This window comes from Malaclemys terrapin, chromosome 6, assembly GCF_027887155.1.
Source record: "Malaclemys terrapin pileata isolate rMalTer1 chromosome 6, rMalTer1.hap1, whole genome shotgun sequence".
Taxonomy (NCBI): Eukaryota; Metazoa; Chordata; order Testudines; family Emydidae; genus Malaclemys; species Malaclemys terrapin.
In genome coordinates, this window is record NC_071510.1 from 99,294,543 (window position 1) to 99,320,509 (window position 25,967).

General features: G+C 42.1%; 1 protein-coding gene across 1 annotated transcript in view; it reads left to right on the forward strand.

Annotated features, from left to right (window-relative positions):
- The first annotated feature begins 16,511 nt into the window (after nucleotides 1-16,511).
- ANKRD55 (ankyrin repeat domain 55) overlaps nucleotides 16,512-25,967 on the forward strand; it is a 66,437-nt gene continuing 56,981 nt past the window's right edge. Inside the window, exon 1 of the mRNA XM_054031311.1 lies at nucleotides 16,512-16,551. Within this exon, the coding sequence (XP_053887286.1) occupies nucleotides 16,512-16,551 (40 nt within the window). The remainder of the gene's footprint in view (nucleotides 16,552-25,967) is intronic.

A 25,967-nucleotide genomic window follows, 5' to 3' on the forward strand; every position in this document is an offset into this window, starting at 1 on the left:
CGCTGTTGCATTTCTATTACTGTCGAGGCCAATGTCTGAATGGATTTGATCACTATTTGCCAGTCATATAAGCAAAGCTGCCTAGGAGCAGACTTAGATGAACACCTAGGCCTGGTCTACACTTAAAAATTACATCGTGATTTGGGGAGGGGGCAAGCGTAGAATTAAATTAAGTAAAAATCCTAAATGAACCAAGCTGTACTATAGAATTTCTATGGATAGTAATTCCATGCTCTAATAATAAGAATATAGAAGTAGAGATATATTACCGATCACCTGACCAGGATGGGGATAGTGACTGTGATATGGTCAGGGAGATTAGAGAGGCTATTAAAATAAAAAAAACTCAGGAATAATGGGAGATTTCAACTATCCCCATATTGACTGGGTACACGTCACCTCAGACGGGATGCAGAGACGAAGTTTCTTGACATCTTAAATGACTGCTTCTTGGAGCAGCTAGTCCTGGAACCCACAAGAGGAGAGGCAATTCTTGATTTAGTCCTTGGTGGAGCACAGGATCTGGTCCAAGAGGTGAATATAGCTGGACCGCTTGGTAATAGTGACCATAATATAATTTAAATTATAACATCCCTGTTGCAGGGAAAACACCATGCCAGCCCAACACTGTAGCATTTAATTTTAGAAAGGGGGACTACACAAATATGAGGAAGTTAGTGAAACAGAAATTAAAAGGTACAGCGCCAAAAATGAAATCCCTGCAAGCTGCATGGAAACTTTTTAAAGACCCCATAATAGAGGCTCAACTTAAATGTACACCCCAAATTAAAAAACATAGTAAGAGAACCAAAAAAGTGACACTGTAGCTAAACAACAAAGTAAAAGAAGCAGCGAGAGGCTGTCATAACTATAAAGGGAAGGGTAACCGCTCTCCTGGGTACAGTACTATAAAATCCCTCCTGGCCAGAGACTCCAAAATCCTTTTACCTGTAAGGGGTTAAGAAGCTCAGGTAACCTGGCTGGCATCTGACCCAAAGGACCAATAAGGGGACAAGATACTTTCAAATCTTGGAGGGGGGGGAAGGCTTTTGTTTTGTGCTCTTTGTTTGGGAAGTCGTTCGCTCTTGGGACTGTGAGGGACCAGACATCAATCCAGGTTCTCCAAATCTTTCTGAACAAGTCTTTCATATTTCAAACTTGTAAGTAAACAGCCAGGCAAGGCGTGTTAGTTTCTTTGTTTTCTCAACTTGTAAATGTACCTTTTGCTAGAGTGTTTATCTCTGTTTGCTGTACTTTGAACCTAAGGCTAGAGGGGGGTCCTTTGAGCTCTTTAAGTTTGATTACCCTGTAAAGTTATTTTCCCATCCTGATTTTACAGAGAGGATTTTTACCTTTTTCTTTAATTAAAAGCCTTCTTTTTAAGAACCTGATTGATTTTTCCTTGTTTTTAGATCCAAGGGGGTTGGATCTTGATCCACCAGGAATTGGTGGGAGGAAGGAGGGGGGATGGTTAATTTCTCCTTGTTTTAAGATCCAAGGGGTTTGGATCTGTATTCACCAGGGAATTGGTGAAGGTCTCTCAAGGCTACCCAGGGAAGGGAATTAGCTTTGGGATGGTGGCAGCGGACCAGATCTAAGCTGGTAGTTAAGCTTAGAAGTTTTCATGCAGGCCCCCACATTTGTACCCTAAAGTTCAGAGTGGGGAAGCAGCCTTGACAGAGGCAAAAAGGCATCCTTTAAAAGGTGGAAGTTAAAAATATGTTGCTATTACTTTTTGAGTCTTTGGCTAGCTGTACTTCAAATTCTTTCTTGGCCTTCCTAATTATAATTTTTACACTTCATTTGCCAGAGTTTATGCTCCTTTCTATTTTCCTCACTAGGATTTAAGTACCTCAGAAGCAGGAAGCCTGCTAAACTACCAGTGGAGCCACTGGATGATTGAGATGTTAAAGGAGTACTCAAGGACGATAAGGCCACTGTGGAGAAACAAAATGAATTCTTTGCATCGGTCTTCATGGCTCAAGATGTGAGGGAGATTCCCAAACCTGATCATTCTTTTTAGATGACAAATCTGAAGAACGGTCCCAGATTGAGGTGTCATTAGAGTTCCATTAGAGTTTTGGAACAAATTGATAAATTAAACAGTAATACGTCACCAGGACCAGATGGTATTCACCCAAGAGTTTTGAAGGAACTCAAATGTAAAATTGCCGAACTACTAACTGTAGTCTGTAACCTATTGTTTAAATCAGCTTCATTTCCACATGAGTAGAGGATAGTAATGTGATGCCAATTTTTAAAAAGGACTCCAGATGTGATCCCAGCAATTACAGGCCAGTAAGCCTGACTTCAGTACCGGGCAAACTGGTTGAAACTATAGTGAAGAACAAAATTGTCAGACGCCTAGATAAACATAATTTGTTGGGGAAGAGTCAATATGGTTTTGGTAAAGGGAAATCATGCCTCACCAATCTACTAGAATTCTTTGAGGGGGTCAAAAAGCATGCGGACAAGAGGGATCCAGTGGATATAATGCACTTAGATTTTCAGAGAGCCTTTGACAAGGTCCCTCACCAAAGGCTTTTAAACAAAGTAATGGGATAAGAGGGAAGGTCCTTTCATGGAGTGGTAACTGGTTAAAAGGTAGGAATAAATAGCCGGTTTTCAGAATGGAGAGAGGTAAATAGTGGTGTCCCCCAGGGTCTGTACTGGGACCAGTGCTGTTCAACATATTCATAAATGATCTGGAAAAGTGGGTAAACAGTGAGGTGGCAAAATTTGCAGATGATACAAAACTACTCAAGATAGTTAAGTCCCAGGCAGACTGCAAAGAGCTACAAAAGTATCTCTCAAAACTAGGTGACTGGGCAACAAAATGGCAGATGAAATTCAATGTTGATAAATGCAAAGTAATGCACATTGGAAAACTTAATCCGAACTATACATATAAAATTATGGGGTCTAAATTAGCTGTTACCACTCAAGAAAGAGATCTTGGCGTCATTGTGGATAGTTCTCTGAAAACATCCACTGAATATGCAGTGGCAGTCAAAAATGTGAACAGAATGTTGGGCATCATTAAAAAAGAACTAGATAAATTCATGGAAGATAGGTCCATCAATGGCTATTAGCCAGGATGGGCAGGGATGATGTACCTAGCCTCTGTTAGCCAGAAGCTGGGAATGAGCAACAGGGAATGGATCACTTGATGATTACCTGTTCTGTTCATTCCCTCTGGGGCACCTGGCATTGGCCACTGTTGGAAGACAGGATACTGGGCTAGATGGACCTTTGGTCTGACCCAGTATGGCCATTCTTTATGTTCTTATCAAACTAGCTACATCACTCAAGGCAGTGAAAAATTTCCTGTCCTGAGTACTGTAGTTAGAGATCTAACCTCCGATGTAGATGCAGCTAGGTCAACAGGAGAATTTTTCCATCACCCTGGCAAAAGCCTCTTGGGGAGATGGATTAACTACAGTGATGGTAAAACCCATTCCTAGGTTTCTTCTGACAATTTCTTTCAACCTAGCACTCCCCGTTCTCTGTTTAGTTTAGTTTTGCCCATTTGGATTTTCACACTTCCCAGGTTAAACCATCTAAGTGTCCCATTCCACAATGAGAAGAGGCAAAGTGATCAAAGTTCACCATCTAGTGGAATTTGGCAGCATTACACTACTGCTATAAATCGTTGAGAGGAATTGCAGTGTTGACTGTGATATGTTACCATCTAATAGAATCTTGGCAATGTAACAAACATACCAAATCCTAGTCCCGCTGAAGTCAATGGCACAATTCAGACTGATTCAGTAGGACCAGGATGTGGCCCTGTATATAGGTGGCCAAATGAAAAATCTGGGGGGGAAAAAAACACCATTTTTAGTTCAAACCGAAACTGAACTCTTGTTTCACATGACAAAATGTGAACACCGCCCCCGCAAAAAATCATTTGAGTCCAACAAAATTCCATTTGATTCAAAATGATTTTTTTTTCAGATTTTGTTGCTACTGCTGCTATGGTTGTTACAGTGTCAAGTGATTTTTACCTTTTTTAAAAAAAGTAAAGCAATCTAGCTAAATTTCTAACCCCTATCACTTCAAAACAGAGTAAAAACGTTTTGTTTCCAAATGGTCAAAATGATCTGTGTTTTGATTCTTTAAAAAACCATTTTTTAATTCATCCTAAACTGTTCTTGAATAAAATTTAGTGAATAGTTTTGGTTGTCCAGAAACTGCCTTATTTGGCAAATAAACCCTTTGACTGAAAAATTTCTTTCCGCTCTAGTCTGATTATTTTATATTTCATCTGCTATATCTCAAGATCCAAAATTGGCTTCATTCTTTACTTCTCTGGTCACTTTTTTTTATCATTAACTGTTTAGTAGAGGAGCATACATAGGACTGGAACTTAGAATCTCCTAGTGGTACATGAAGCAATCCATTTTCCCACTGCTGTCTATCCAGAGCAAGATGTGTGACTCCATTGTGAGTTGTCTCCATGATGGGAGCATCATTTTTGATCATCCTGCAATAGGTCATTCTTTGTCCTCCAGGTAGTATCCTGTCTAAGTCATATCTTGTGCTGCTGTCACAGGATTGCCTGATGACATGGCCAAAACACTACAGCTGTCTTTGTCTAATTATTGAGTCCAGTCTGCTGACTAGGGTTGCCAACTTTCCAATCGCACAAAACCAAACATCCTGCCCCTTCTGAGGCCCTACCCTGTGCTCGCTTCTTCCCTCCCCCCCATCACTCGCTCTCCCACGCGCTCACCTACTTTCACCAGGCAGGGGGGCTGGGGTGCGGGAGGGGGTGAGGGCTTGCTCTGGGGTGGGGTTGGGGATGAGGGGTTTGGGTGCAGGACAGGGCTCCAGGTTGGGGCAGGGTGTTGGGGTGCAGGAGCGGGTGAGGACTTGGGCTGGGGATGCGGGCTCTGGGGTGGGGCAAGGGATAAGGAGTTTGGGGTGTAGAAGGGGGCTCCAGGCTGGAGCAGGGGGTTGGGGTGTGTGTGGGGTCTGGGTGGTGCTTACCGCGGCTCCCAGGAATTGGCCGCCAGGTCCCTACGGCCCCTAGGTATATGGGCGGCCAGGGAGCCTCAGCGCACTGCCCTCACACTCACAAGCACTGCCTCTGCAGCTCCAGTTGGTCTAAGTTCCCGGCCAATGGGAGCTGTGGAGCTGGCACTCAGGGCAGGGGCAGCGTATGGGGCCTCCCTGGCTGCCCGTGTGTTTAGGGGCCGCAGGGACTCGGCGGCTGCTTCTGGGAGCCGTAGGGAGCCCGCCTTAGCCCTGGGCTTTCAATGGCCCAGTCGGTGGTGCTGACCGGAGCTGCCAGGGTCCCTTTTTGACCAGGTGTTCCGGTCAAAATACAGATGCCTGGCAACCCTACTGCTGACCCATGTAGTGCAGCACTTCCACATTGGTTACACTTTTTTCGCCAATGAATTCCCAAGATTTTTCTTAAACAATGCTAGTGGAATGCATTCAGCTTCTTGTTGGCTACTTCTACTTTTTTAGTCATACAGTAGTGTTGGAAGGACAATAGAATTATACAATCTAATTTTAGTGTATAGATCTATCTTCTTACTCTTCCAGATATTTGACAAATGGGAAAATATCAAGAGGCTTTACCAGTTCTTACCTTCACTTTAGTGAGCTGGCCACTATCCGCTATTGTACTTCCAAGATAGACAAAGTCATCAACTTTTTCCTAATCTTCTCCATTAATCACACATCCACCAGTGTTGACAGCATTCTTGGTCTCCATGGTCTTGGGTCTTCTGCACATTCATATTGTAGTAAGTGAAGGCAATGTAGTAAGTGAAGGCCTAATGAAGGCTCAGTATGAGGCCTGAACTAAAGTAATGGTCAAGACTTCGCTAATATGAAGCAAAGTTAAGCTGTGAGCCAGAGGCAGGCCCTGCTCACAGAAGTTGGCAAGGAAAGGGCTGATGTTGCAGAAATACATATTCATTTAGCATAGTTACAGTATAAACATGGTACCAAGATACACTATAACCAGAACATTCCACAGATAACAGGGAACAGACCGACCCATCCCAATGACAGGGGCAAAAGGGTAAAATGATGGATAGAGTTGTTTTGATCGAACCAACAGGTACAAGGTGCGAGGCGGCACCTTATTACGTAAAGGGGTTGTACCTTGCTACGAAGAGGGGTTGCACCTCAATACGTCAGGAGTGATGTGTAATTTGTTTGTATCTGTGTATAAAAATGTATCCCTGGGGTGGTGTCTTTGTCCGGCCACGGGGGCAGTGGAAAGTCCCGCCACTGAGCTGGGTCTTTGCCAAGAGGGACTTTTCTCGTAGTATGCCCTGAATTAGGCTCAGAAACCTACAGGGAACTGCAATTGTGTCCGAGATCGCAATAAACCTGGCCGAGGTGCCTTTGTACTTTACTAGACTCTGTGGTCATTGGGGGTTCTCGTCGGGTCTGCTGTGTCAGCTATCTGCAGAGCTGGGGCAGCACACAGAGGGAACACACGCACGCAGCCGAGTGATATCAACAGGAGAAAGCAGAAGCACCACACCGGTAGCCTCTGACAACACTGGTGACCCCGACCGCTGATCTGGTGAGTAAGCAAAACTGCCGTGGTAAGAATCGCTATCTAACATGGCAGTAAACCTCGAGCGAGGGAACCCCCTTATCCCCTCCCTTATGATCCCCACGGAGTTTGATGATTGTTGGACCCGCTGGATTGCCAGTAAGGGTGGTCCATATGAATTTTAAAAAGAGAGTGGGGAAACATGGACTGGCGTATGTAGAGCGATGGTAGAAACCGAAGCTCTGAGAAACAGTAATAAGAGTAAAAAAGCAAGAATTTTGCAACTCATGTCTCTGGCAGTAAGACGGCTCAGACAGCATGCTGGAATGCTGGTCAAACAAGTAACAGAAAAAACAGGAGAAGTAGAAGAAGTAACCCGGGCAGTCGAGCACTAGAAAGCCCAAGCTCTGTTAGCACAGCAACAGGCGGGCCAAACTCATGATATGCTCGAGCAAGTAAAGCAGAAAAATAAAAAATTGGAAACAGCTGTAGAAAACCTGCAGAAGCAAAAAGTGCCGTCCCCTGTTATAAATATTGGTGGTAAACAACAGGCTTCAGGTAGCTACCCTGTGCCTGAAGAATGGGGACAGAAGTGGAAAAAGGTGGTCCTAGTAAAATTAAAAGATGAAACGGGGTCCACTGCATTGCAACCACTACCTTATGATAAAAGCCAGGTTCCAGTTAAACTTAAACTGAGACCTAGACTGGTGCCTGTCAGAACGGGACAAGTAAGTGCACAGAAGGAAAGAGTAGCACATAATACTTTCACAGAATTGGTAAATCAGATGAAGAAAAATATGGAACAGTTCACAGAGCACATTAGGAGACAACTAGCAGTAAGGGTAACCTATAACATGAATGGACAGTACTAGGTAATAACTAATTACAATATATTTCTATATAAAGGCCTCAATGGTAGTGTCACTACTCCAAACTTCTGTTTTTCTTCTCATATACATAGCACTGTGAGACACACCATTACAATCCCTATCCAGTATTTCAAAACACTCAGCCTACTACTAATAATGAGACAGGTAATAACTAGAATTGCCCTAATATGAGTGTGTTTCTATCTGTGTTACCAGAGTAAAAAGACCAGAGTACACCAGACTAGAAAAACATGGTTATGCTTGAATATAAGGTGGTGTCATATGTATACATACATACTATACATATATGCCCATACACACTACAAATATATATGCCATATCCATATAATTCATATATATTAATTATTTAGAAGTGCCTCTAAGGCTCAATCATAATACTACATTCCTCAGTCATGGTCCCGGGCCTAACATTCCCAGGCCCACCATAAAGGACTAAAAAATTAATTGGATAATAAAATCTGTCTGCCAGTCGTACGAGGGAATGTGCAGACTAAACAGACAGATGGGGCATAAGTGTATGGATAGTAAAAGAAGGTAACCACATAACAGTGTTTAGCCCACTGGGTTATCTTTAGTCCATGCATTATGCTTTTGTACTCATGGGTAAACATCGCACCTTGTACCCATGGGTAAACATCCTCCCCTTAAAAAGACAAAAAGTGGGGGAATGTAGTAAGTGAAGGCAATGTAGTAAGTGAAGGCCTAATGAAGGCTCAGTATGAGGCCTGAACTAAAGTAATGGTCAAGACTTCGCTAATATGAAGCAAAGTTAAGCTGTGAGCCAGAGGCAGTCTATGGCAATGCAGAAGAGAAGTGGGGATAGTATGCAACCTTGCCTTATGCCACTAACAATTTAAACGTTCTGTGTCTCCACTCTGTCCTGCTTCAACCTGCAGATTTGTCCTAGAAATTTTATACTAAATTAAAAATCTTTTTGCTGGAATTCCACAGTGTCTCAGGGGATCTTCCAGAGGGTTTCTCTGTAGACACTATATTAAATGCTTTTCTAAAATCAAGGAAGTTAAAAACCATCTTAAGCCCTGAATACTAGCAGTTCTCAGTAAGTCTTCTCAAGGTGAAAATCTGGTCTGAATATAACCTATCAGACCAAAATCCAGCTGCTGCTTCTCTGAGTACTTTGTCAACAGCAGTTTTCATCCTATTCAAAATGATAATGCAAAACACTTTTTATTGCCAGGTACAAATAGGTGTGTCACCTCTCTCCAGGTATCACAAATAAACTGCTCCCCCTTTTTAGGGAATCAATAGATGACACCTCTTCTCCAATCTTTAGGATAGATCTCCTTTTCCCAAACCATCCAGCACATGTAACTCACCATCACTTGCTTTCTGGCTTTTTACATTTCACTTCGGTCTCCTCAAAGCTTGGTGCTTTACCACACTGGAAGGGTCCTCCTGGGTCATCAAGTCCAGGCACTTGCTATTGCAGGCAGCCCCATTATATAATCCCATTCATAAATGTCTCGAGCTCCATCTGAAAACTAACTGATGGCCCCCACTGCTCCTGCTGATTACAGAATGTCACTCCTCTGATGGTTAGAAACCCTCTTCTAATTTCCAGCCTGAACTTATTCATGGCCAGTTTATATCCATTTGTTCTTGTGCCAAGATTGTCCTTTAGCTTAAATAGCTCTTCTCCCTTTCAGGTATTTAACCCTCTGATGTATTTCTACAGAGCAATCATATCCCCTCTCAGCCTTTATTTCGCTAGACTAAACAAGCCAAGCTCTTTGGATGTGTCTGTGCCGCAACTAGGAGCCAGCCTGGGTAGACAGACTAGGGTTGCCAATTTTGATTGGATGTATTCCTGGAGGTTACATCACGTGACAATCTTTAATTAAAAAGATTAATCTCAGAGATTCCAGGACAATCCTGGAGGGTTAGCAACCCTAAAACAGACTCGTACTAGTTCCGCTCAAGCTAGTGGACTAAAAATAGCCACGTGGATGTTATGACTCAGGTGGCAGCGTGGACTCTCAAACCCATTTGACCCTTCGGTCCAAGTTTTGGTCACTAGTCCAAGGTGCCGCAATGTCCACGCTGCTATTTTTAGCACACTAGCTTGAGTCAACCTAGCACAAGTCTGTCTTCCCAGGCTGGGAGGCGCACTCGCAGGTGCAGTGTAGACATACTTTGAGATTTTCTCTCTGAGCCTCAGCTAAATGTTCAGATCAGGGAGCCACAAGGCCCACTTGGATTGAGTCAGTAATCAAGCCCTATCGTAATACTTATCCACACATGGAAGACTACTGTTACCTTTGTCACTTCCTGACTTGCATGCTTAACCATGGAACCCTCATGTTCTCTGATTGCCAGCTGTCTTGCACCAATTGCTACTCTTTCACTCCTTGTTCTGTATCAACCATCAACTCCTCTGACTCTACAGCTTTAGAAGGCAACATAATGGCTAAAGCTGCACAAAAAAAATCTTGTATTTCAAACAGTTTTCATGAAAAATTACCAAGTGTTGAGACTTTTTAACAAAAAGAATACACTGAACTTTGTGGTGGTTTTCTCCTCCCCCCCCCACCATTTTCTAGTGGCACAGTGGAAGAAATGGTGGGAGGAGGAAAAGGGGAAAAAAGTGAGGTGGTAAGTGGTGTGTTTTTTTGTTTTTTGTTTTTTTAAATCAGAATACTGAAAGAGAAAAATTTCCCCCCAAAAGCCCCTTTTGTTAATAGTTTAGAACACAAAATATTGTCTTGCTCTAAGAATGACTGATTTGTCCAGCCAGACGCACAAAGTGATTGTCTCTTGGCTCTATACTCAAACAGAAACTAATTTAGGTTTCAGAAGCATGTAGTTGAATGTTCATATGTAGAATCTGTATGTGAAGTTAATGGTCTTTCTTCGACGGTGCATCTTTCATTCATAGTCAGTTTTAAAACTTGGATTCAAACTATAAAGCTATGGAAAACTGTACAGAAACATCTCCCTATTAGTTACCATCTGTTGCCATGGTCTCTAAACTGTGGGGCGCACAGGAACGTTCAGGGGGGGGGCGGGTGGAGGATGCGGCAGGGCCCAGGTCAATCCTAATCCCTACATGCTGGTTTTAATCACCAAGTAAAATCCTATGCTGCTATAAGGAGTCTTTCTTGTGTCTTTTATGGGATCCCAAAACTAATTTTCTCTCTAAAAGGCTTATATAGGTTTATCTCCCTACTTCAAGGGAATGTTGTCAGTCAGTCAATGGCCATATGCTCTACAGTGTCTCTTGTCCTCAGGGTAACTATTAAAATTAGGAATATATAGATGCCCTCCAAACCATCCATTCAGGGAAGAGGATGGGTGGGAGGGCAAGACTCCCAGTGACTGTTGGGGGTAGGTGAGGCCATTGGGTATCAAGACAGAGAGGAGGGAGGATTAGGAGAAGGGGTGGGAACAACAAATGTAATCAACAAAAGCTATTTCCTGTTTTGCAGTAGCATCTATTGGTTCCACTATACACACAGATAATGAAAAGATGGAGCTTACACTCTGTATATCTAATATCAACCTAATATCACTTTGAACCTTTACTTTTATATTGCTAGGTTTCAGAGTAGCAACCGTGTTAGTCTGTATCCGCAAAAAGAACAGGAATACTTGTGGCACCTTAGAGACTAAAAAATTTATTTGAGCATAAGCTTTCGTGGGCTACAGCCCACTTCTTCAGATGTAGCCCACAAAAGTTTATGCTCAAATAAATTTGTTAGTCTCTAAGGTGCCAAAAGTACTCCTGTTCTTTTTATATTGCGTGACTACTGGAAGGGACTCAGATACTACAGTGATGAGGGCAATACAAGAATCTATACAGAATAGACTCTGTTCTTGTGTCTAGATGCAATGCCTAGTGCATAGGGAAAGCTATTGCAATATAAATAAGCCTGAGCGTATTCAAAGAAAATAGAGTGAAAATTCCCTGTATGAATACATTGGCAGTCAAGGAAAGAGAGCAGTATAAATAAGTCAAAACTTTGACATCAAAATACCACAACAAGGTTTCTTTATGCAAACCAGTGCTCTGGATCTGAACACCTTCAAATGTTAGAGAACTTCAGAAGTGGCCTGGAATTTTTAGGTGTATTCTGTCTCTCAAATTGCTTGTTGTAGCTTAACAGCGCTGAATTTTAGGCAGTTTGGATTCAGACTCAAATTTTAACATTGGAGTTTCTGAATGTTTGACAAGTCTTATTACATCCACAGTAGGTTCTTCGCAGCGAAGCAATGTTTGCAACTATTAAATAATAAAACTACATTATGTTAAAAATGCAAAGGAAGCAATCAAGTTAGGAAACACCAGTGTTAAGGTTGCCCTACACAGTCTTAACTGTGCCCTGTGGGTGAACATAATGATCCAGTCTTTGCACCAGAGTCTCTGGTGTGATCCAGCTCCTTTTCACCACTTAGCCAGCCAGCACGGAATCTTCTTGTGGAGGAGAAAACTCTAATGGAAAGCTGGGCATGATGGGGATATAGAGCAATCAAGGTCAGGCAGAGCAGAGCTATGCCTCACTGATCCACCACTAATGTGAGTTTCTCTAGGGTTCTCTGATTCATAGACACTGGCTCTGTGGGTGCTTTGTGGCTCAAGCACCCAAGGAAAAAAATAGTGGGTGCTCAGACCTTGAGTGTAGAATGTGGTGAGTTCTGTGCTGCTACCAACTTCCATCCTTGGGGCAGGGAGTTTGTTTATAAAGAGAGTCAGGGTGCTTAAGATAACAAAAGGTTTGTCATTGCATTAAATTAAGGATCATTAGATGATCCTGAAAGCACTCCCAGACACTCTAGTTAAAAGATAGGAAACAAAGGGTAGGAATAAATAGTCCATTTTTAGAATGGAGAGAAATAAATAGTGGTGTCCCAGGAGGGGCTTGTACAGGGACCAGTGCTCTTCAACATATTCATAAATGATCTGGAAAAAGGGGTTAACAGTGAGGTGGCAAAGTTTTCAGATTATACAAAATTACTCAAAATAGTTAAAATCCAAAACAGACTGCAAAGAGTTACAAAGGGATCTCACAAAACTGGGTGACTTGGTAACAAAATGACAGATAAAATTCAATGTTAAATGCAAAGAAATGCACATGGCAAAATATAATCCCAACTATATATACAAAATGATGGGGCCTAAATTAGCTGTTACTCATCAAGAAAGAGATCTTGGAGTCACTTGCAGTACTCTGGAAGCACAATGCTTCCAAGATACTGCAAATTTATAAGAATCCTTCTCATTGTGCCCATATCATCCTGAACTCATTCACTAACTTCAGAAGATGTAAAAATTATCTTCAGTCATCGATGGGACAGACGCAACTGAATAATGTAGCTGTCCTTAACATGCATCAAGATAATACCAGGGAACTGGATGTAAATAAGATTGCTGACAGTATCATCCAGAAAGCTACAGTGAGACACAATGTCTTTAAACTGGGATGTTAGTGAAGACCTCTTGTAGGTGATTGCAATGATTTTAATATACTGTAATTCATGATAATGTAATTATGTAGTTCATAATAATTTAATCATTATTAAAATAGTAAAGATATCAATGATAGACATTTAATAACTAGAATATGAAAGAAGTGTCTAAATATGCTGAAAATAGCCTCCCCTCCCCCAAACTGGCAGAGTATCCCTCTCAAATATACACATCTCTTCAAAAGTACCCACCGGCAAAAACCCCTTTTTCCACCTCTGCTCTGAGACATACCAGAACAGGGTTGATGGAGAATCAGGGAACTAGATTTGGCTTTCTGACAGCTTTTCCCTATCCCCTGTGTCAGCACTGCTCAGCTTTTTAATTGAGTAGGACCCCTAACTCATTCATTGTACAGGTTAGAAGGTGCTCAGTGAACTTATTTTTGCCCTTGCTGTTCACTGAATAGGTTCCTGCATCAACCACAACTCTCTGTCCTTTGCTGGGCCAATTGTGTTCTCATGAGGCCAAAGTAAATTCAAAGTAAATCCATTTGATCATACTTACAGAGTGGTAATTGCAACTAGACATTGACCAGTGTAATGCAATGATCTGAAGGGCTTTTGTCTCATACATTGCACAGAGACCAACCTGCACACTGAAGGAGGCAGCCAGGCACAGGGCCTGCAGAAAAATATATAACACAGGCCTTAGAACTTCCACAAAATAATTCCTAGGGCATATCATTTAGAAAAAACATCCACTCTTGGTTTAAATATTGTCAGTGATGGCAGATTCCCCATGACCTTTGGTAAGCTATTCCAATTACCCTTAGGGCATGGCTACACTCGAAACTCCAAAGCGCTGCTGCGGGAGCGCTCCCGTGGCAGCGCTTTGAAGTGCGAGTGTGGTTGCAGTGCCAGCTCTGGGAGAGAGCTCTCCCAGCGCTGCAGGTACTCCATCTCCCCGAGGAGATTAGCTTACAGCACTGGGGCACTGTTTACACTGGAGCTTTACAGCGCTGTAACTTGCTGCGCTCAGGGAGGTGTTTTTTCACACCCCTGAGCTAGAAAGTTGCAGTGCTGTAAAGCACCATGTAGCCATAGCCTCACTGTGTGACAGGGAACACACTGGGACTGCAGGGGTTCATTCCTCTCTTTGGGCCAAGGAGGCGCCACCCCTTTGACCCTGCTAGGTATGCTCTGGCTGGAGGGCAGGTATAAAAGGGATCCGCCCAGTTCATTTGGGGCTGACCACCAGAGAGGAAGGAGGTGTGCTGTAGACTCCTACTGAAGGATCGCTCACACTCCACGACGTAGAGGCCAGCCAGATTGCAGTGACCCAGGATGTCCAGGCTCCAGATGCCACAGAGGGAGGAGAGCCCAGGGGGACCATGAGACCACAAGCTGCAGAGAAGTGGATAGGAAGTAACCCAGGGAGGCTTTGCAGGGAGGTGGTTTGAAACCAGCTTGGTGTATTTTGGCTGGATCCCCACCGAGCTGGTGGTGGGCAACCCCACCACCGACAGGGCCCTGGCTTGGCACCCCCTATCCTGGCCGCCGCCCACCCTGGCTACTAGGCTGCACAGCCCTGATAGAGAGGACAGATAGAGTGACTTTGGCTGTTAGGACACATCACTCTGAGACAAGAGGGGTTGCGCAGACTTGTCCACGGGCCTCTAATGACCCCGTGCCCCATCCCAAAAATGGACGGGGCATGTATGACCCGCAACACACTTTTTAAAAATATATGCCTTATTTCCAGTCTGAATTGTCTAGCTTCAACTTCCAGCAATTTGAGCAAGTTATACCTTTCTCTTCTAGAGAATATTTATTAAATATTTGTTCCCCCTGGAGATATTTATAGACTATAATCAAGTCACCCCTTCTCTTTGTTAAGCTAAATAGATTGCACTCCTTAAACCTTTTAGTAATAGACTTGTTTTCTAATCCTTTACACATGCTCAGGGCTCTTCTCTGAACCCTCTCAAATTTATTAATATCCTTCTTGAATTGTGGACACCAGAACTGAACACAGTATTCCAGCAGTGGTTGCACCTGTGCCAAATACAGAGGTAAAATAACCTCTCTCCTCCTACTTGAGATTCCCCTTGTTTATGCCTCCCAAGATCGCATTAGCCCTTTTGACCAAAGAATCACACTGGGAGCTCATGTTCATCCCCCACAACCTCCAAACCTTTTAAGTCACTGCTTCCCAGAATAGAGTCCCCCATCCTGTAAGTAGGGCCTACATTCTTTGTACCTAAATATATATCTTTATATTTAGCCATATTAAAATGCATAGTTTGTTTGTGGCCATCTTACCGCGTCATCCAGAACACTCTGTATGAGTGACTTGTCCTCTTCATTATTTACCATTCCCTCAATTTTTGTCAGTGATGATTTTGTGTTTTCTTCCAAATCATTAATAAAAAGGTTAAATAATGTAAGACCAAGAACAAATCCCAGTGGGATTCCACTAGAAACACTGTTCAATGATGATTCCCTGTTTACAATTACATTTTGAGACCTTTCCAGATTTTAATCTATTTAATATGTGCCATGTTAATTTTATATCTAGGTTTTTTTAATCAAAACGTGTAGTATCAAGTCAAATAGCTTACAGAAGTCTAAATATATTATATCAACACGTTTACATTGTAATCTCTTCAAAGAAAGTATCAAGTTAGTTTGATGGGGTCTACTTTCCATAGTCCTTGTGTATTAGTACTAATTATATTACCCTCATTTAAATTCTTTATTAATCAAGTCCCATATCAGCCTCTCCATTATCTTGCCCAGAACTGATGTCAGAGTAACAGGCCTACAACTGGACTCCCTCTCCTTTGGCTTGGACATAGGACTAGGAGAGTAAATATAAAATGTGTATATTACAAGTTGCATTGGAATATCTCATTAAAACACTGCCTAAAACACACCAAACATGTTTACATTAAAAAGGACTTCTATTGCAACTGACTGTAGTTACTGAGAACAGTTATATTGAACTTTTAAACCTTATCTATTAAATACAGCAATAAACGTCACTCCCTTTTATTTATGTTCTTCATGCTATTCAAAACTCACTCAGTTAAATAGGTGGGTGGCTGATTAATTAATAAACTACAGAATGTATGCCTACTACAATATTTATATAATAGTCAATTAAGACAGCATTGTCTGTGAACACAGCATATGCCGTTTGGTTTCTAAAATGAGTACATCCAGCATCCAAATTGCATTGGCAGTTTTGCACATGCTCTGTTTGCCATAGTGAATCCTCATTCACTCATTGAGATTTCTGTTTGTTTAAAGCCAGCATTCTTGTTGCTGATGCTGGGTGATCTGCAGTGTCTTTTTCAGGCCTGATCATAGACAGCTTGCCCTCTTAAGCTAGTGTTTTTTCAAGACCTAAAAGCTCAATTAGATCATTTCTGGAGACATCTTTTTAACAGGGTCCTTAACTAACAGAATATACCATTCTCATTATGTGAGTGACAATGTCTTTGCCTTGACAACAATCTGCAGCCGTAAAGCAAATTTAATTATCAAACAAGAAGATTGGTGACAGCTATCATTGCATATATTGTTTACTATAATATATGGGATTCTTCCCTGGAAACCACGGAGATGGTATTTGCCTGGTCTAACAGTAAATAATGAGATAGACTACAATGGATTTTAGTACCTCATCGGTGTTTGATCAGCACAAAGGTAAGTCACTTGCTACTAATTTCAAAAGCCATTGGTCCCAGCATGCCTGTTGAAATTGTATGGTTTTGGCTGGTAAATCAATGCCTCATATTTTATGGTGGAGGTCTGGTCTAATGTGAATTTCTTATATGTTTATCATATGTTGCTTCACTGTGTCTGTACAAAAGGGACCTTCTTCCATCAGTGTTAAGGACAGATATTTCTGCCTACTAGTATTGCTTTAAAAATAAAGCAATGGATTCATCAGGAAGAATGACAGCATTTTTTTTAAGGTCAGCTATGAGATTTATATATACAACAGTTGTTACCACATTTTTAACTGGTTCTAGTTTAATGTATTTGACTTGTACAAAACTAAGTACCCATTTTCCTAATTAAATTAATGAATTTTGGAATTATAAACTGTAAATAGTAAAAGAAATACACACTGACAAGTGATTTATCTTCAGGAAATCTTTAGATGTACTACACAAATATTACGGTGTCTTAACATAAGATATCTAAAATAAGCCCTAACGCAATGATACATTTTCTACAGGAATAGGTTGCTATGGAAATATAGATGGATCTTAGTTATCTATTTTGTAGTTAGATTATTTGAATTTTATTTGTTGGGGTGGGGGCTATGATGTATCGAATATAATTTACATCCTTTCTTGCTTAATTCACTAAAATTCTATATTCTCTATATTCCCCTTTATTCACAAAGCAGGAAATTTTCATTGTTTAAACTATGTTACATCAAATCTCTGTCCATTTACAAAGCCCCAAAATGACTTATGTGCAATCTTCCCAGTCACCAGTATGCACCTGCAAGGTGTACATGCTGATAAAGCAGAGTTGGCCCTAAAACAAAAGGTTGTGGCTTGCTGCGTATGTGAAAAGGCTAACATCAAAATTCTTCAAAATGCAAGTGGTGCACCAAGAATACTGCTTGTTTAGTCTCTTTAACACATCAGCATCCCATTCTGGTATTTGTGAATAAATTGATATAAATCAGATACATATGCATCAAGTTGCAATGGGAATCAGTGACTGTGCAAAACCTAGTTTTGTCACGGTCATTTTCTGGATCCATTTTGATTTGAGTTTTTCTCTTAAAGTGTTCTATAGGATTAGAGCATAAGAATGGCCATACTCGGTCAGACCAAAGGTCAATCTAGCTCAGTATCTTGTATTCCGACAGTGGCCAATACCAGGTGCCCCAGAGGGAATGAACAGGTAATCATTGAGTGATCCTTTCCCTGTCGCTCATTCCCAGCTTCTGGCAAGCTGAGGGTAGGGACACCATCCCTGCCCATCATGGCTAATAGCCATTGATAGACTATCCTCTATGAATTTATCTAGTTCTTTTTTGAACTCTGTTATAGTCTTGGCCTTCACAACATCCTCTGGCAAACAGTTCAACAGGTTGACTGTGCGTTATGTTAAGAAATACTTCCTTTTGTTTGTTTTAAACCTGCTGCCTATTAATTTCATTTGATGACCCCTAGTTCTTGTTTTATGAGAATGAGTAAACAGCAATTCCTTATTCACTTTCTACACACCAGTCACAATTTTATAGACCTCGATCATATCCCCCCTTAGACGTCTCTTTTCCAAGCTGAAAAATCCCAGTCTTATTAATCTCTCCTTATATGGCAGCCGTTCCATACCCCTAATAATTTTTGTTGCCCTTTTCTGAACCTTTTCCAATTCCAATATATCTTTTTTGAGATGGGGTGACCACATCTGCACACAGTATTCAAGGTACCATGGATTTATATAGAGGCAATATGATATTTTCTGTCTTATCGTCTATTGCTTTCTTGATGATTCCCAACATTCTGTTTGCTTTTTTGATTGCCGCTGCACATTCAGTGGCCGTTTTCAGAGAACTATCCACAATGACGCCAAGATCTCTTTCTTGAGTGGTAACCGCTAATTTAGATCCCATGATTTTATAGTATAGTTGGGATTATGTTTTCCAGTGTGCATTTCTTTGCATTTATCAACACTAAATTTCATCTGCCATTTTGTTGCCCAGTCACCTAGTTTTGAGAGCTCAGGAGGCTGGACATAGAATATCTGTAGTAGCTAAGATAAGAGGGAACATCATTTACAATGGACAAGATAACAATGGATGAAATAAGCCTGGAATATAAATGAGGTAAAGAGTAAATTGTGCATGGACGGAGCACGCTGTACAGGGATTGGTTCCTACAAAGTAACCAAGCCAGTCCCAAAACATGTAATGCAAGGTATAGTAAATGCAGTGTAATGTGGAAGTGTGGAAGAAGTTTGTTTTGTAACTTTGGAGGTGTGGTATGCCCTGTACTTACCCCCTACACTTAGCCTGATTAACTCAAGTGTAGTTTGAGTGTATGCTAATAAAGAAACCTCGGTGATTAGGTCTGGGAGGCTACTGAGTACATAAATTTTCAGAATTCACCCCAACAGACTCCCAAGTGGAAAAGGTCTCAGAGGCTACTCCAACATACTGGTGCCATGACTCAGTGTGACATTCTATACCTTGATTGTGATCTTACATCTAAAGCCTGCCTTGTAAGGAAAAGGTTATGATCTGCTGAGATCCTTTGAATGCCACTGAAATTTCCAATATGGATTAACTGCTTCCGAATATACTATCGGGGGCGGGGAGGTGTAACCTGGGAACAGTTGTAAAAAAATAACTAAAAGCAGAAAAAAAGGGGGTGGGAAGGGAACACCTAGTAAGTTTTAAAAAAAATACTGCCTGTCACAAATTTCAGTGTAGCAATCAGCTTACTAAAGCTTCCGCTAGCCGAGCCACAGAATTAAAATAAGGGCGTTAAAGACAGCAGTAAAATAAAACATTGCAGTTACCAGGGCGCAAGCCAAAATGTGCTCACTGGTTTTTGTTTTTTGTAACTTGTTAATTTTTAAACTTCAATTTTTATATTTAAGAAAATTAAATGGTATTTGCTTATAATTTGCAATTTACAAAAGGAGAATGTCAGGCGTGTAAAACCATTTTAAAAAAGAAGACAGTTCAAAGGCTCAGCTGACAAGGCTAAGCCAAGCAAAATTAAAAGATTTATTTGGTCTCTCTTACTAAATTGTTTACAACATAGCAAGGGACCTCAAAATTTAACAAAACACCTATTTAATAGGTGTTCTAATAATAACAGTACATGTAGTATGTGGGCAATACATGCTATATCAGCGGTTCTCAGCCTGTGGGCCACATGTGGCCCAGTTAGCACACAGCTGCGGCCCAGCTGTGTGCTTAAAAAAAAATCAAAATTTGCTGGTCTGGCAGGGGCGGGGCTGTCTGAGGGGAGGAGGGACAGAGAGTAAGGCAGCCTGCAGGAGCGCTACTCCCAGCAGGGGGCTGGTGAGTACTTCAGGGGCCAGGAGAGATGGGCCTGTGGGTAGGTTGTGGGGGGCGGGCTGGGATTTAGAGTTTTGCTGGGATACTGCAGCACCTCCAGGGGTTCAGCTCAGGGGTCAGTTCCAGCTACCCAGACCGTTGTTGGGGGTGGGAGATCCAGATCCAGATGCGGCCCGCCTGGGCCTGCACGATGGGGTCCTGGGGTCCGGCCGCCTGGCCCTGTGATGCGGGGTCCTGGTCCAGCTGCTAGCTGTCCGGGTCAGGCTGCCCGGCCCCCGCGTGGCAGGGTTCCGGGCTGCAGCTGCCCAGCCCCATGCAGCGGAATTCCAGGGTCAGGCTCCAGCTGCCAGTTACCCGGCCTGGCCGCCAGGCCCCACACGGGGGCGGTCCCATGGTACAGCCACCCGTCCCTGCGCTGCAGGGTCCGGGTCCAGGTCCAGTCTGTCCAGCCCCACGCCTCGGGGTCCCAGGGTCTGGCTGCTGGCCCCTTGGCCCTGCACAGCGAGGTCCCAGGCTCCAGCTGTCTGGCCCCATGCTGCAGGGTCCGGGTCCGGCCCCGCGCAGGGGAGGGGTGTCCCGCATTCCGGATGCCCAGCTCCACATGGGAGTCTGGCATCTGGCCCTGCTGCAGGGCACAGGGTTCAGCTGCCCAGTCCCACACAGGGGTCTGGGTCTTGACTGCCCGACCCAGCACCCAGGGCTCTGCTTTAGCCCCGCAGGGATTGTGGAGGGGTGGGGGGTGGGGGGGCATGCAGTGGTTCTCAGCCTGCGGCCCACAATGATAAACAGGTTGAGAACCACTGTGCTATACAAAGTAAAAGCAGCCTTAAATGCTATGGGAGCAAGAAAACATGCGCTCTTTTATCCCAACAGAAAAGCTAAAAAAATGGCACAAGAGGCGACACAAGTTGGTGCAGGGTAAGAAAATTAATGAGGGCCCAATACTATGAAGATAAATGTGAAATCACTGTAACAATGTGGAAGAAATTTGTTTTCCCTCCTCAAATACTGTTGTAAGACAATTCAAGGTCTGGAAAGTGCCAGGCTTGTACTGCTGTTTGCAGTGGAGGACACTTGCATGTGCAGGTGTAATGTCTTACAAACAGAGTTGCTGGCATGTGGCTTCACTCTGGGGGAACAGTCTCCAAATTTCACAGTACGGTTGAGATGCTGAGAGGTTGGTAAAGTAAAAACTGCCTATGCTGGTGATAAGTTTTATGTGGTGCCTAAAGAGGGCCACTTCTGATACAGACCCAGGGAATGCTATTTTAATTGGCCTATATTCTATTTCACACCCAAATCTCCTGTGGTAATAAATGGAAAGATTTTTTTACATTTTGTACCAGTTTTTTATATTATAATGAAAGCAAATTACAGAAGGATGCTTTAAAGGCAGAGCAAGTTTATAATGTGGGATTACACCCTGGAGAACTATACTGGAGGAGGTGAGCTAGCACCGCCTGGTTTGTATTTTGAGCCTGGTATCAATGGTGGTTCAAATGATTACAGCTACCAGTCTTGGGAACGTGTCGCTGGGTAGTGAACTTAAAAAAGAAAGCCCAGAAAGACAGGAATATAATGTAAATGAAACGAATGCTAATATTAAAAAAAAGAAAAGCAGTGGAATGTAAGCCTGGCTTGACATAAGTAATTGGACATGGGTGGGGCCTCATTTCTTGAGGGAGATGATTAGGGAGGTAAATAAATCAGCAGGCTGGAAACAGAATGTTGGTACTAGCTAAGGGGAACACCTTGGACACCATTAACAATGAATAAGACAAGCCTGGAATGTAAAATGAGATAAAGAGTAAGGCGTGCATGTGACAGGTTGGACCCCGCCCCTGTCCGGGGTGCCACCTGGTGGGAGGGATAACACTGAAATAGACAGATTGACATTTCCAGTTTATTTACCAAGCATAGGAGGGAAAGTGTCCCATTAAAAGTCTGTGAACCATTAGGTTAAGTGTTGTTTAAGCTCCTGCAGCTCCTAAGATGATCTCTGGGTTATCCATGTGGGATGGAGGGGGCACTACCTGGTAATGGGCCAGTGGGGCCGTCAACCAAAAAGAACCTGATACTCCATTAACAGTACACTCTGTTAGATTGTCTCAGAATGACATATTGTTGCATGTAACTACAGGTTTAAGCACAAAATATTTGGGCTTTGAAAATCCTGCTGTCTTTCCCTCAGACCGTAATGCTTATTATAATTTATTTGTATTATGGCAGCACCATTAACCAACCAAGATCAGAGTCCCATTGCTGTAGGTACAGTACAAGCGAGTGAGCACCAGTCCCAAAGAGCTTCTAGACTAAATAAGAAAAACAGAGACTTGGGAGAGGAGGGAAAAGACTGAACACAGAAACTACATGATCAATATGATGGTGAATAAACATCATGTTTAGGTTCAGGACTTTGGGGGGTTCTCTAATGGAGCAGAGAATCAAATATTGCACTCCTGTCTTCTAGGTATAATTCACTTTCAAAATGACAATCCCAAAGAACAGCATGTAGTTTCTGGACTCTGCAACAAGAATTTTATCTTTCTGGATTGAAATTGTCATGTCCCTACTCTGGCACAACCAGTGATGGTTTTGTTGGGGTGTGTTTTTATTTATTTTCATAAAGAAACAAACAATAAAAAATACAACAATAACAAAAAGGCCCACAACTTGTATATGTTACCAAATGCCCCACATTTCACAGGATATCAATAAAATTATGCAACTTGTCAAAGTTATGAGACCAGTCAATATAAAATTGGAAAATGTTACACAGACATAACATGTTAGGGTGGTGGTAACAATAATACAAAAAAAAAAAAAAAAAAAAGCAGGGAAGGAGAGAAGGGAACTGGGGGAGAAGGGGAAGGAAGAGGGAGGGGAAAAGCAGAGAGGTATTATTTGAGCTATCTTAGCATTCTTTATCCAAATGTATCGAGACAAAGTCCAATTTTTTCTGAATCTATACAATTGGTCTCTACATTAATAAGTTGTTCTTTCTTATGTTGCTAACTCACAGGTCTGAATAACACAAGGATGTTTTAAATAATCAAATCCATAAAATAAGAGAATTAAGTGATTTCCGAATTCTGTATTCATACACTACATGCTGTTACTTGAGTATTAATTAGCCGTTGCTGGAGGGCCAAAGAGAATACTAACATTCATGAAACAGGTTATCACAGTACAGCCAGAAAGGAAAGCATGTCCCATTACTTCAAGCATCAAAGGGCTGGGGAGATGGACGCTTGTTGCTAAGCACTGTTGTTCATGTTGAATTGCTGTGAAGTGAGCCTGATATGACATACTTCACTATCTGCCAGACACTGGTGGTCTTTATGAGGAGACCAAGCAGCATCTTATTGATGGTGGGGAAAGCAAATAATAAAAATACATAATTCTTCACAACATTGAACATGTAACACCTGGATTTTCAACTTTCCTGTTTTACAATCACTAATAATAATACTGTAATTAATAATGTATAAATGTCATGTTGTCAGTAAGATCATATACATTTAGCTCCAGCAATTCTTTGTGGATGCTAACCGCTAAAGTCTAGTCTAACAAAAAGATCACATGCACATAACACATTCCTTGTAAAACACTACATTAAGATCATATTGTATGTATTTTATACACCTCCTTTCAGAACAAACTGCTAGTATTTAATGTCTTGAAAGAAATTATATCCTTGTGGAACACTACTACATATTTCAGAAATGCTGAACAGAAATGTCAATTTTTAACATTCCTTTTTCCTGAACATTAAAGATATACTAGAAGTGATTTTTTTAAAAAACTAAACACAGATTTGTAATTATGACAGCATCCTGTAGCCATACATCATTTGGCTCTTTGCCCACAATGGTACCTGCAGATCTTTCTGTGGCAGTGCTATGTATAGCCACACTACAGGCTTCTCCTACCACTTGACCCATACGTACCTTTTGTGCTTCCCAGAAGGTGAGTGACAGCTTCCATTCAGCAGTGCCAGACAGTAATTTCCCAGATAAAACAGCCTAACAGTCAGCTTAGATGAAACAAATGTGGCATTTATTGGTGTTTTTAACAGAATAGTGAGAAAGCAAATTAAGTTAGGTAAAGACACTTGAATGCAGAGGACCTGCTCCGCTGCTGGGGTAAATTGGTATTGCGCCATCACAGTCTGTTTACTCCAGCTGAGAATGTGACCCCAAACGTACAATAAAAATCCACAAGCTGGTACTGTAAACAACTTACAAAAGGAGATGAAAAGGGTGATATGCTACCTGACTGCGGTATTAGTCCCCGTTTTGACACAATTTCTCAGTCTGTCAGTTACCTCCTAGTGACATGCAGGGCCGGCTCCAGGCACCAGCTTACCAAGCAGGTGCTTGGGGCGGCCACTTCGGAGAGGGGCGTCACGTCCAGCTGTTTGGCGGCAATTCAGCTGACGGTCCCTCATTCCTGCTCGGAGCGAAGGACCTTCCGCTGGATTGCCGCCGCAGATCGCAATCGCGGCTTTTTTGTTTGTTTGTTTGTTTGTTTGTTTGTTTGGCTGCTTGGGGCGGCCAAAACCCTGGAGCCGGCCCTGGTGACATGTCTGCAAAAAGAAATTAGGTGAGCTTAGCAAAGAGAGCATTTATAGTTCAACTTGTCTGTGATGCAAAAGTTTCTGAAATCAAATCAATGGAATTAGCATTCATTAAAATGTGTGTCAAATGATATATTATGGCTTCGATGCAGTTAGGAATACATAATATGCTCATTTAGTCATTCCTGTTATTGGTTAAGGATTCCCCACCTATCCCCATGCCTTGTGCTAGGATTTACTAGCTTTGGGCTATGTAAATCTTATGAAGAGCCCTATGCCACTGACAGCAGTAGAGTCAATATTTTTTGGAGGGGGAAAAAGGGGAGAGAGTGTCACTGAATATTTCTCTGGCTCTCCTGGGGTGGGAAGGAGGTTGCTATGATGTTGCTAAGGGGATTGGGATGGCAAGGTTAGGTTATTGTGGATAGGAAGATTTGTTTTTGTTTTTCTTATGTGGGAAAGTGCATCTAAGAGCCACCTGCTGTAACTTAAATATTAATGTTCTATTGCTTTCATTTTATTGCTCTGTGGCAGAGTAAGTGCCTCACATACTCAAGGACTAGAGAATTTGGCTTCCTTTTCTAGATGGATCACTCCATGTCTCTGCCAAGAGTAGGCCTGCCTACATTGTATAAAGCTTGAGGATTTTTGCATAAAACTTGCATATGCAAAGTGTATGCAATTTTAAAATCCCAGGTGAGCACCCAGGCTACAAATACCCCAATTTCATTAGTTATCCTCACACAAAAAATTGATCCTGCTCCCTTGTTCCATCAATTTCTTCCCTTTGCCACCCCCATAAAGTTTCCAACCATTTATAACTGTGAAAGACTCCCACTGACAGCACTCAAGACAGAATTCCCCGACTAGCTGCAGAATAGATACAGCAGGGGTACCAGTAACATAAGCATCACCTCTCTGCCCTGCCAATTTGCCTCAAACCTAATGCAACGGATACTCCTCTTGGAGTAAGAGATTAGAACTAATCTCCATGCCACAATCAAGTCTTGGCCTCTCTGCCAAGATTTCCAGTTGTGATAGTGGTTTGCGTAATGTGGAAATCTGTCTATTATTGGACACTGACCTGAAACCACTGCCATTATTTCACATACTGGTAGGCTGCTGAGCATCCATCAAACAGTAATGGCTCTTAGTCACTTCTGATCCCAGCTATCTTGAAAGCTGTGACCTACAGATCAAAGGCTCAATATCTACTTACCAACCCCAGAACATTCCTCTTCCACTACTAACTGGATTTTAAAGTAAAATTATCAATTTTTATTTATAAGTTGTTTAAAATGTGCAATTTAAGAGACTAACTGAAAGAAAAACAGCCTGTGCTTCAGTCTCAGTTTAACAGTAATGGAATGGGAGGGTCTGTATTTTTGGAGGCAGATTTCATTTCAGCTGTCTAAATCTACCAAGACTATAAGCACTAACCCTGAGTGTGACAGACTAACTTTTCTCAGGGTGAGGGTTGATTCA